General features: G+C 36.5%; 1 protein-coding gene across 1 annotated transcript; it reads right to left on the reverse strand.

Annotated features, from left to right (window-relative positions):
* Positions 1-8,492: 8,492 nt before the first annotated feature.
* LOC131610292 (polygalacturonase inhibitor-like) lies at positions 8,493-9,528 on the reverse strand. Its single transcript, XM_058882197.1, has one exon. The coding sequence runs from the start codon at positions 9,438-9,440 to the stop codon at positions 8,745-8,747; it is 696 nt and encodes a 231-aa protein (XP_058738180.1). The 5' UTR covers positions 9,441-9,528; the 3' UTR covers positions 8,493-8,744.
* Between the last annotated feature and the right edge of the window lie 3,176 nt (positions 9,529-12,704).

Here is a 12,704-nt window from a genome sequence, read left to right on the forward strand (position 1 = left end):
ATCTTGGCTTGTCATATTATTTTATTTATAAATTTGTAATGACTTTAATTTACTGGATATCATGTTTCGACAATAACTTAGAAGGATGAACTAAATTAGCTCAATAATCCTTAGAAGGATGAACTAAAATGGCTAGAAATAGCCCTTTGTGTTTGTGCAAATAAATAATACTTTTTTATTAAAATAATCAGTAATTAATTTTGTCATTTTAAAATTAAAATAAAATTAATATTGAAATTAAGTTTGAAGAAATTTGAGTGGTCCAATTAGTAAATGTTAATAAGAATTGATTTTTTTAAAAAAATAAATAGAAAAAAGCTATTGGATTTATTATTTGGGTTAGATGTTATTGGCCCAACAGAAAATGAGATCCGAACTAAACCGCTCCAATTACCTGAACTGTTTCAACCCGAACCCAAAAAAATAAAAGATTTTTAATATGATTGAAATTGGGCCTATATGTGTCACTCGAGAGTTGGGCCGAATTGAGTTTTTGCCCGAACTCGAACCGGCCCGAACTGATGTCCACCCTATATTGTGTCTCATTTTTACATCCTCATCCTCCCTAGGGGTGTTCAAAACCAAACCGGCCCAATAGAAAATCGTAAAACCGAACCAAACCAAAACCGCAAAAAACTGCATTTGGTTCAGATGTGTTTGGACCATTTTTTAACAAACCGCGCGGTTCGGTTTGCGATTTCTATTTTACAAACCGAACCAAGCCGCATTATGTTACAATCCCCAAACTTCAATTACCTTATATTCAACCCAAACTCAAACCTATTATGTCTTAGCCTTACAATTACGAATGATTTTCTCTTCCTCACACTTAAGGTTTCAGTTTAAGTCTTCTCAAATCTCTCTTAGCGGTATTGCACATTCTTCTCATCTTCTTTTCGAAATACATATCACATTTGTATTTCACATATTCTTTTCTAGTCTTTCATCTCTTAAGTTCTTTCTTTTTCATCTTATTATTTTTATTCTACTGTTCTCTCTTCCAATTACGTTTTTAATGTCCCTCTTCTTATCTAATCGCATCTCTTCTGCTCTTTCTTTTTCGTCTTCTCTAATATTTCATCTCCTCTTTTTTACTATTTCATTATAATGTTTTTATATTATTTTATGCTACTATTTTATGTTTTTTATTCCACTTTTATCTAATATTATTTTTGTATATTAAATGGAAAGTTGTTATCCAAATATGATGAATTTTTTTGTTATTTGATAACGCATAAATGACGAAATATAAAGTTATGTTGTCATCAATATGTGTATGTATGACTCAATAAATTTTTGTAAAAAAAAATTAAACCAACCGAACCAATCCAAACTGCATTGATTTGGTTTGATTTGGCTCGATTTTATTTCTAGAAGCCAACCGAACCAAACCAAACCGCACACTTTTTCCTCTTGCGGTTTGGATGATTTTTTACGTCAAAATCGCCCAAACCGCACTGCGAACACCCCTAATCCTCCCTATCACATGGCTTCATTTGCGATCCTTCTTAGAATTTGAAGTAATGAAGTTATTAATTTGAAATTTTAACAGACCGGTAATAGATGAATAATAAGCCATAAACCATGAACCAAATAATTAAGATTGAGATTATGCTAGCATAATGAATGATGCATTTGTTCAATTAATTTCCACTTAGATAAGAAATTGACTAATACAATCTCATGAAATAATTATATTTTTTCCTTGAATTCAAGAGAATAATTATAAATATTTCTTTAAATTTTTCAATGAAGAATCCAAATCTCGTCAATTAAACATCTAAAACTTAATATATGACAAAGATAAGATAGATGGAACATCACTCACAAAAGTTTCTAAATTTTCACATAAAAAACTTCTGGAGGTGTCAATGTTGAAACTACTGTTTTTAGCACTTCAGTTGGCGTAACCGGTTACGCCTGTTACCGTAACCGGTTACGAACCTGTGAAACAGATTCACTGTAGATGTTGCGTTTGCGTAACCGGTTACGCTGTTTGCCGTAACCGGTTACACTGAAGCCCAACTGTTTTTCTGTTTGTTTTAGGGTGTTTTAAATCATTCCAATCATTTGTAACTTGTACTATATAAGGAGCTCACTACTCCTATTTTGTGGTTAATGCCAATTCACTATCTCACCCTCAATTACTCTCTCTCTCTCTCTCTCTCTCTCTATTATTTCTCTTCATTCTCTAATCTTCATCTTCTTCAATTCATCTTTTTTCCCATTAAAGATACCTTAATTTGATTTGTATGTTCCAACATTTGGCATCAAGAGCACTGGTTCTGATCCGATTCCGCTGCAACAATGAGTACCAATGATCGAATCCCATCCAATTTACCGATTCTTGATTCGAAGAATTACGACAAGTGGTCCAAACAAATGAAGGTCTTGTTTGGATATCAAGAAGTTCTCGATATCGTCAACAATGGTGTCACACCTCTTGGGGCTGAACCTACAGCTGCACATCAAGCCACTTTCAGGGAAGAGAAGAAGAAAGATTACAAAGCTCTCTTCTTGATACACTCTTGTGTCGATGGTGATAATTTCGAAAAGGTCGGTGATTGCGAGTCCGCGAGGCAAGCTTGGTTAATTCTTGAGAAAGCATATGTTGGGGCTGCGAAGGCAAAGATTGTGAGGTTACAAACTCACAAGAGGCAATTCGAGTTAACGCAAATGGAAGAGAAGGAAACGATCAATGATTATGTGACGCGCATTACGCGCTTAGTGAATCAAATCAAGTCGTGTGGGGAAACGATCTTAGAGCAGAATGTTGTGTCAAAAATCTTACGTTCGTTGACGTCAAGATTCGACAACATTGTGGTTGCTATTGAAGAGTCGAAGGACCTTACGTCGCTGAGCAAGGATGAGCTTCAAAGTTCCCTAGAAGCACATGAACAAAGAATGGACGAGAGAGGAAGCGATAAGGCAAAGGCGGAGTTAGCTTTGCAAGTTCGTTTCAATGAAAGGAGTAAAGGTTCGAAAGGGAAATGGCCTTCGAAAGGGAAGCAAGGCGATGGTGAACCTAAACATTCGAAGGGACAAAAGGGTGAGAGCAGCAACTCAAACGGTTATGGTGATCGGAGCAACGCGAGAGGTGGAAAACCAAGAGACATGAGCAAAATACAATGCTGGAAATGCAAGAAACTTGGGCATTTTCAAGCAAAGTGTGGTGCTAAACAGCTTGAAACTAAAGGGGATGAAGCCAAGGTTGCTAGGCAAGAGGTGGATGATGAAGCCACACTCTTAATGATGATTACCGATGAGTGCGAAGGCATGACAGAGGTGCTGGACAGCAGCTGCAGCAGCTGCAGAAAAAGCGACAGTTTTGAGTTCGGAACAAAATGTGATGATTTCGGTTCATGATGGAACTCAAGGCAAAGAGGAGTGGTACTTAGACTCCGGATGTTCAACGCATATGACGGGAAGAAGAGATTGGTTTGTGCAAATCAATCAAGTGGCGAAAAACAAAGTGAAGTTTGCGGACGATTCCACTCTCATGGCCGAAGGTGTCGGTGATGTGTTGATCGAGAAAAAGGATGGTGGACATTCTATGATCAAGGATGTGCTATATATTCCAGGTATTAAGTGTAATCTTTTGAGTATTGGTCAATTGCTCGAAAAAGGTTACAATATACGGTTGGAAGATAAGATCTTGCGGGTTGTTGATGCTAGTGGAGTGTTGATCCTAAAGGCTCCCATGGCTACCAATAGGACTTTCAAAGTTGAGCTGAAAGTATTGGAGCATAGGTGCTTAGCTACAGCTGTAAGTAGAGAGGAGTGGTTATGGCATTATCGTCTCGGTCACTTGAATTTTCGTGATCTCAAAGCGTTGCAACAAGAAGGTATGGTTACCGGGCTGCCACACATTAACGTTCCAGCTGAGTTGTGTGAGGAATGTGTGAAAGGAAAACAACACAAAGGAAGTTTTAGCAAGGATGCGGGTCATAGGACCAATGCACACCTTGAGGTGGTGTATTCCGATGTTTGTGGACCTATGCAAGTGGACACATTTGGTGGCAATCGATATTTTGTCACGTTCATTGACGATTTTAGTAGAAAGTTGTGGACTTACGTCATCAAGAGAAAGGATGAGGTGTTTGATGTATTCAAGAGGTTTAAGTCCATGGCGGAGAGGCAATGCGGTCGTAAGTTGAAAGTTCTCAAAATGGACGGTGGAGGTGAGTATACCTCGGTTGCGTTTGGGAAGTATTGTGATGATGAGGGTATAGTGCGTGAGGTTGTACCACCCTATACGCCGCAGCAAAATGGTATTGCCGAGAGGAAAAATCGCTCGATTATGAACATGGTTCGAAGCATGTTAAGCGGTAAAAGTCTACCGAAGGAACTATGGGGAGAAGCGGTCTCTACAGCCACATACTTATTGAATCGTTATCCTACAAAGAAGCTTGAGAAGCTTACACCGGAAGAGGCTTGGTGTGGATTCAAACCGAATCTAAGTCATTTGCGTGTATTCGGTTCGGTGGCTTATAAACATGTGCCGGGACAATTGAGAAAGAAGTTGGACGACAAGGGAGAAGAAATGATATTCGTTGGATATCACTCTACAGGCGGTTACAAACTGTTCGATGCGAGAAATCGGAAGATTCAAATTAGTCGAGATGTTATTTTTGAAGAAAATAACAGCAGCAGTCTCAGCGTAACCGGTTACGGCCAGCCAGTACAAACTGGCGTAACCGGTTACGGACAGGAAAAACAGGGCAAGAATTCTGCAGAGAACAGCGTAACCGGTTACGGCCAGCCAGTACATACAGGCGTAACCGGTTACGAGCAGAACAAAACTCCAGCTGCTGTATTTTTTGATGATCCAGTCAGTCCCGAAACAGTTCCGCAGCCTCCAAATGATGTTCAAACTGAAGAACACCGTAGAAGATCAACAAGGCAAAGGGTGTTGCCTTCTAGACTCCAAGAATGCGAGAGATTCCAAGATAACGAAGTTAATAATGAAGGTGATTTCGTTCATTTTGCGCTTATGGCCGAATCCGAACCGGTGAATACGGAGGAGGCTCTAAGGGATCCAAAATGGATTTGTGCAATGAAAGAGGAGCTGGAATCAATCGAGAAAAATGGTACTTGGGAGTTAGTTGATCTACCTCATGGTAAAAACCCAATTGGTGTCCGTTGGGTCTTTAAAGTGAAAGCAAATCCGAAGGGCGAGATAATCAAGTATAAGGCTCGATTAGTAGCGAAAGGATTTTTGCAACGTGAAGGAATAGACTTTGAGGAGGTGTTTGCTCCTGTGGCTAGGCTTGAGACCATCCGATTGGTTGTTGGTATTGCAAACAACAACAATTTGAGCGTTTATCAAATGGACGTCAAATCTGCATTTTTGAACGGTCCACTTGATGAGGAAGTTTATGTTGGACAGCCCCCTGGTTTTGAAGTAAAGAATCAAGAGATGAGATACTACAAGTTGCATAAAGCCTTGTATGGTTTGAAACAAGCTCCAAGAGCTTGGAACAAACGCATAGATGGCTTCCTTATTGACATTGATTTTAAGCGGTGTGTGTCCGAACATGGTGTATATGTGAGATCAAATGCTAAGGATGGAGTGATAATTCTTTGCTTATATGTGGACGATCTCTTGATTACCGGCAGCTGTGAGGAGAGTATTTCAAGGTTCAAGAAGGAACTCATGAGTGAGTTTGAGATGACGGACCTTGGAATCATGAAATACTTCCTTGGCATAGAGTTCCAAAGGTCAAAAACGGGACTGCTCATGCACCAAAGGAGGTATGCACTTGAGATCTTGAAGAGGTGTGAAATGGAACATTGTAATGTTGCCATTACACCATGTGAAGCAAGGCTACAGCTGTCCAAGAGTAAGGATGAGCAAGATGTTGATCCAACTCAATATCGAAGATTGATTGGATCATTGCGGTACTTGTGCAATACGCGACCGGACTTGGCATTTAGTGTCGGTATTGCGAGTAGATTCATGGAGAGACCAAAGGTATCTCATATGGCAGCTGTCAAGAGGATCCTTAGATATATTAAAGGGACTCTTGGTTGTGGAATTCTCTTTCCGGCATCGGATACGAGCCGAAAGTGTGATTTACTTGGTTTCACCGATTCCAATTGGTGTGGTGATAAGGATGATAGAAAGTCAACGGCTGGATACATCTTTATGCTAGGTAGAACCCCAATCTCTTGGTGTTCGAAAAAGGAACCGGTGGTAGCACTCTCATCTTGTGAGGCCGAGTATATTGCGGCATCGTTGTGTGCTTGCCAAGCCATGTGGCTTATGAATCTATTGAAGGAGCTTAATAGTAGTGAGGGTGAGGCTATTACTCTCCTTGTTGATAATGTCTCTGCGATGAACCTTGCGAAGAATCCGATTGCACATGGAAGAAGCAAGCACATAGAGATGCGGTTTCATTATTTGAGGGAGTTAGTGAGCGATGGAAAGTTACGATTGGGATATTGTCGAAGCGAAGATCAAGTAGCTAACTTATTGACCAAGGGTGTGACAAATGAGGTGTTCAAAAGGCTCAGAAGGAAGCTGAACATGGTGGACTTGGACCAACTGAAGTGAGGTGGTGTGTTGAAACTACTGTTTTTAGCACTTCAGTTGGCGTAACCGGTTACGCCTGTTACCGTGACCGGTTACGAACCCGTGAAACAGATTCACTGTAGATGTTGCGTTTGCGTAACCGGTTACGCTGTTTGCCGTAACCGGTTACACTGAAGCCCAACTGTTTTTCTGTTTGTTTTAGGGTGTTTTAAATCATTCCAATCATTTGTAACTTGTACTATATAAGGAGCTCACTACTCCTATTTTGTGGTTAATGCCAATTCACTATCTCACCCTCAATTACTCTCTCTCTCTATTATTTCTCTTCATTCTCTAATCTTCATCTTCTTCAATTCATCTTTTTTCCCATTAAAGATGCCCTAATTTAATTTGTATGTTCCAACAGTCAAAACATAGCCCCAAACATTGTTCCAAAGAACGGTTCACTAATTAACCAGCATAAAGGTACTATTGAAATATACACTCGACACTGAAAATTCATCACGTTCTTATTTATTTATTTGATGCCTTATACAAGGTTTTTATTGAAGTAATTCAAGTCAACCCGTAGCATACATGATCTATAGATGCACAAGCTAGCTAGATCAAGTACACTCAGGAAGAGGAGAGCCACACAAACACTTATTATGAAAATATTCATAAATATCAAAACTTTGCAATTTTCCACCCACCGGAATCTGACCGCACAACCTATTGTAACTCACATTCAGGAACTGCAGATTCAGTGCAGTCAACCCCTGAGGAAGCTTCCCAAACACCTTATTATGATTAAGATCCAACGACGTCAAGCTTTCAGAAAACTCCACCTTCGACAGATCGAACGATAAGTTGTTCCTAGATAAGTCCACAATTTGGAAAGACTTGTTGGACCCGAAAATCACAGACGCATCTCCTTTAGAGGTGTCAATTTATGGGGCCAATTAATTTGAGCCCCAGCCCCATAAAAATGGGGCCTAAAAAAAATTCAAAAATAATAGGCCCTTAAACACATAGGGCCCAAACTTAAAAGGCCCCAAAATTTAAAAGAGGGCCATTAGGCCCCAAATCAAATAAAATTAAAATTTTAATTTAAAAAATAAAATAATAAAAAATTCAAAAATTAATAACTTTTAAACAAAATAAATATACTAAAAATTAGAAATAAATAAAAAGTTTTTTAAAAAAGTTTTTTTTTTTAAAAATTAAAAAATTGCATTAAAGAAATTCTAAAACTAAAAAAACAACTTTTTAGAAAAAACTAAAAAAGTTTTTTCAACAAAAAAATAAAAAATTCGTTTAAAGTGAAGGAGGAGGATTACAAAGATAAAACTCACTATTAAAAGTGAAGTGAGAATGCAAACTAATCCAATATGGATTACAAAGATAAAACTCACTAATAAAATCCATTAAAACTCACTAAATTATATATATATATATATATATATATATATATATATATATATATATATATATATATATATATATCAACCTAAAAAGATAAATAAATTGTCAAATAACCTTCCTTAAAATGATGCATATTTTTTTTAATGGATCATTATTATACTTGACCATTCCATTTAATATTAAGTCACATGTGAACAACTTTAAATTTGAAGAAGAAGATGTGCAGGTTTAGTTGATGTAATATTGGTTTTAGAAATAATTTCTATAATAATAGATTTATAAAAAAAAAAAAGAAAATTGAGAATTGAAAAGTAAAAGAAAAAAAGTTTAAGACAGAAGATAAAGAGGAAGGGATGTAAGAAAAAAAAAAGGACTACTGGGTTTTCAATTTTTTAACTGTAAGAGAAAGAAATAGAATTGGAAAATAAAGTTCAACTTGAGTTTTACCGTGCGTTTTATAATAAACACCCAAAAACAAAAACAGTTTTTTTAGTGACATACTAAAACAGTTTTATTTTGTTTAAAGTAAATAAAATGATTTTAAAGGGTATAATTGGAATAAAAGTAGGCATATATATAGTTATAGATATCTTTGTTTACAAGATTAATAATCCATATTGGAACTAGAAATGAAATTTTTGAAACAAAATAAGGCCCCTCAATAGGGCCCAAAAATAACACATTAATTAAGGGGCCTAAAATTATGGGGCCTAAAAAATTTTTCATTAACAAAGGGCTTAGTAAAATAGGGCTTTAGTGGGGCTAAAATATTGGGGCTTTGAAAAATTGGGCTTATTTGACAGCTCTAATCTCCTTCAAGCTTGTTTCGCGATAAGTCAAGTGAGGTTGTGGAGATGAGGTTCACAAACGATGATGGAATGGGCCCGGTGAGGTTGTTATGAGAGAGGTCGATACCAGCTAAGGACTTAAGAGAACCAAACGAGGAAGGGATCGAACCGGTTAAATGGTTACGGTCTAATTGGAGTGAGAAGAGGTTGGGAAGTTGTGAGAGTGAACCGGGGATTGAACCGGTGAGGTTGTTGAAGGAAAGATCCAAAAACGTGAGGTTTGTGAGTTTGGATAGAAAGGAAGGAATCGTGCCTGACAAGTTTGTGTTACTGATACGGAGATTCTTGAGGTTGGTGAGTTTGGCAATGGCGGGCTGGAGCGGGCCTGTCAGGTTAGGAAGTTTGTGAAACTCGAGAGTCTCTAGGTATGGAAGAAGGCCCACGGAGGGAGGGATTTGGGCTGAGAAATTACTGCGTGCAGTGGAGTCAAAGATAGTGAGAGAGATGATGCGGTGCGTTTTGAGGTCGCAGTCGATAGTGTACCAGTCGCAACAATCTGTGTCTGGGTTCCATGAGGCTAGAAGGTAAGGGTTGTTGAGGTCTTTCTTGATTTGGAGTAACGCTTTCTTGTCTTGTGGGTTGCATAGCTCTGAGATTACACTGGATAGGAGTACCAGAAGCAAGGTTAAGCATAGCACAGTGGTTGATGCCATTTTTTAATGAGATTAGAGAATGAAAAATATTGTTATTTATACAGCTTCAGCTGATTAAGATAGGTTCTGTTGTGGCAACTGGCAAGATATAGTTGCATCATGCATGACACAGAGTCAGAGTTTAACAATTTGTTACTTCCAGGGTTCTCTACCGTCACCAAGTAGCCACACATTCATGAAAATAAGATTAAAACACATACTACCTGTAATATTGATTTTTATAATGATTCATTTATTAGACAATAACGTGCATGATTTGGTTACGATTTCTAATCCAATAACTGTTGTGTCGGCTCTGAAATTCTAGTCGTAATTTTACTATGGGCAAGTTGACTTTGGATAAGAAATAATGCGGTAATGGGTTTCTTCTAGAAATTTTACTATATTTATTGGATTTTTTACACGAGGAAAAACCGAAAAAGACTCGCCAAGTTGGGTATTGAGTATTTACAAGGAAAAAGAGTGACAAAGATATTAACTTTCACATAAAATAGGGAAGTCTTTGAACAAGACATTCAGATTATTCTCTCCGGTCAAATCATCTTCTCGAATTCGGTGAACCACTTATTCAACGTTTTGGTCTTAATTGACCAATATAACTTGCAGGTTATCGACTTCTTTAAGTACTGTTTGAACACCCGGGGAGCAAATTATTGCCCCGAATTAATCCCGCAAGGTCTTGGTTAACAGTTTCTTCCAAAAGCACACCTTCAGTTCGAACAAGCATAATTGGTTGTGTTGTACAATAGGTAGAACTTGCTCTTGAGGGGCGCTAAAGAAATCAGCAATTCGAGTCATCTGCGTTGCTAATTGTTGGCTGGTCTGATTTGTGTTATGAATTAGAGAATTAAAAATTGTACCCATTTGTCGGGTAAGCATATTAACCATATTGTGGTTGCTTCCGTCCATTTGTTGTCTTAACGCCGCTACACAATTATTGGTGAAAGTAGGAATTGCCTGGGAAGAAAGGCCCATTCTCGAAGGCATACAAATTCGACCTAAATTGTTAACGGTCGAATCCGACCCTTTTAAAGGCGAACAAGTGGTTGTCGTCTAGTCACCAAATGTCGAAGGATTGTTATACAGGCCTGCCGTATTGATCGATGTTGGCATACCATAAGATTGTTCTCGACCATTTGAAGGCAAAAAAATGGTTGTCGCCTGGTCACCAAATGTCGAAGAGTTGTTATACAAGTCTGCCGTCATTGATGTTGGCATACCATAAGGTTGCTCACGACCATTTAAAGGCATTGTGAAACTGGGCATGAAGGGCCTAAAATCACTAGCCCCTAACAGCCTAGGAATCACAAGATAACTCTGTGTAGTCGTTGGGGATAATATTGCCCCACTTTGCATCGTCAATGGTATAGCTTCTGTACTGACTGTGGAAGCGATTGCGTCACTCGAATTCGCAGTGACTATACCTTCCGTTGTTGTATTAGTTTGTTGTTATTTCTTGGATTTACCATCATAATATACTTTCTTTTCATTCTATTAGGGAAATCTTTCAAAATTATACCACTCCACAATCTCATACACACTTAAGACTCAAAAGTTTTCAGAATAGACAACTTTTATATGCAACTAAAAGAAAAAATTAACTTTGATACATGGTCCCAGTGGACGTGCCAATTTGTTTACCTTGAATTTTGGTAAAAAAAAAACGCTAGTATTCTAAATGGTGATTTGGTTGTTTGCAGAATCGACTAAATTGATTATATGACATATGTTTCTAAATTTTTAAAGTTTGTTGTACTTTCTAATTAAAAGTAAAGAGTTTGATATAATAAAGTAATATAGAAAAGGTTTGTAAAAAATGGAAAAGAATGTAAAATGACTTCGACAAAACAATAAAGTGTAGGAAAAATAATCTAACGAAATTGACTTTGCATTGAAAAAAGAAAATGATGTTTCATATGTACATTTCACTCAGTGACTCTTTTCTCTATACGCTAGATATTTTGAGCAATTGTGAGTTTGTACACAATTGAACACACAAATCCTATTGTTAGAACCATTATTTATACTAAGTCGAAATAATTGTCTTCAAACGGTCTTTTCTCCAGAAATCAACATGTTTCTATTTGCATGCATCTTGTCTCTAACTCGTTTTCATGTGTCTTTCGCGAGTGGGTAACACCAACAAATAATTATTTAGCTTGATTTTTCAATTATCATTCCCGATCAAACTCATCTTCAATGTTACTTAATATCTCATTAAGCCCTTCTTCATGATTGTATCTATAGGAACTTCGATCAGCCTTCTGCAAGCTTATATGTCAAAACAAATTTCCCATATATAGATCTTTAAAACTAATCGTCAAAACTAGCTTCAAGTTACTCCAACTTTTATTCTATTCAACTATTTGCCTGATCATTAAATACATCGAAAATATCCAGCTAACAGTCTCTCATCCAATAAAAATGATTTAGATGATGTGAATGCTATTCATCATGATCATCAAGAGGGGATATGAAAAAACTAGTAAGTAAATATTTTATATCACTTAGTAATATATATATATATATATATATATATATATATATATATATATATATATATATATATATATATATATATTCATTTTTATTTTGTATTCTTTCTACTAGTATTTATTTTTTTCAACATGTAGAGATGTCGAAGGATACCATATGTTATATATATATATATATATTCATTTTTATTTTGTATTCTTTCTACTAGTATTTATTTTTTTCAACATGTAGAGATGTCGAAGGATACCATATGTTACATGGTTTTAGAAGTAAAGGTCAGAAAATTAAAAATCCTTTTAATAAGTGTTATATGATGCATGTTATTGATATTGAAGTTTGAATGTTGTTGTTGTTGAGATTAAATTTAGAGTGTTGTTGTTGTTGTCGGTGAGATCAATGGTTTAAATATTCAATATTGTTGTTGTTGATTATCCTAACTAGTTTCAAATGTTGTTTAAATTATAGGTGTTAACGACCGGTTATAAATCACGGAAAAACACTTTTGGACATCATTTAAGAATTTGCATTTTGGTTTTTGTGTTTGTTGGTTAATCATTTGCTTTAGTTTTGTTGTAAAATTATAAGGTGTGTGTCATTTTGTCTTTGTAATTGGTGTAAACAATGAATATTTTTGGTACAATGTTTTTATTTGAGAAATGGACAAAAGGTATAGTATTTCTGTTTCATAAACAGACAATAAATGTTTTGTTATATAGGTTAAAACAAAAATATTGAAAAAAAATAAAACAAAATCAATCGTTAGTTGAT

The sequence above is a fragment of the Vicia villosa genome, linkage group LG6 (assembly GCF_029867415.1).
Source record: "Vicia villosa cultivar HV-30 ecotype Madison, WI linkage group LG6, Vvil1.0, whole genome shotgun sequence".
Taxonomy (NCBI): domain Eukaryota; kingdom Viridiplantae; phylum Streptophyta; class Magnoliopsida; order Fabales; family Fabaceae; genus Vicia; species Vicia villosa.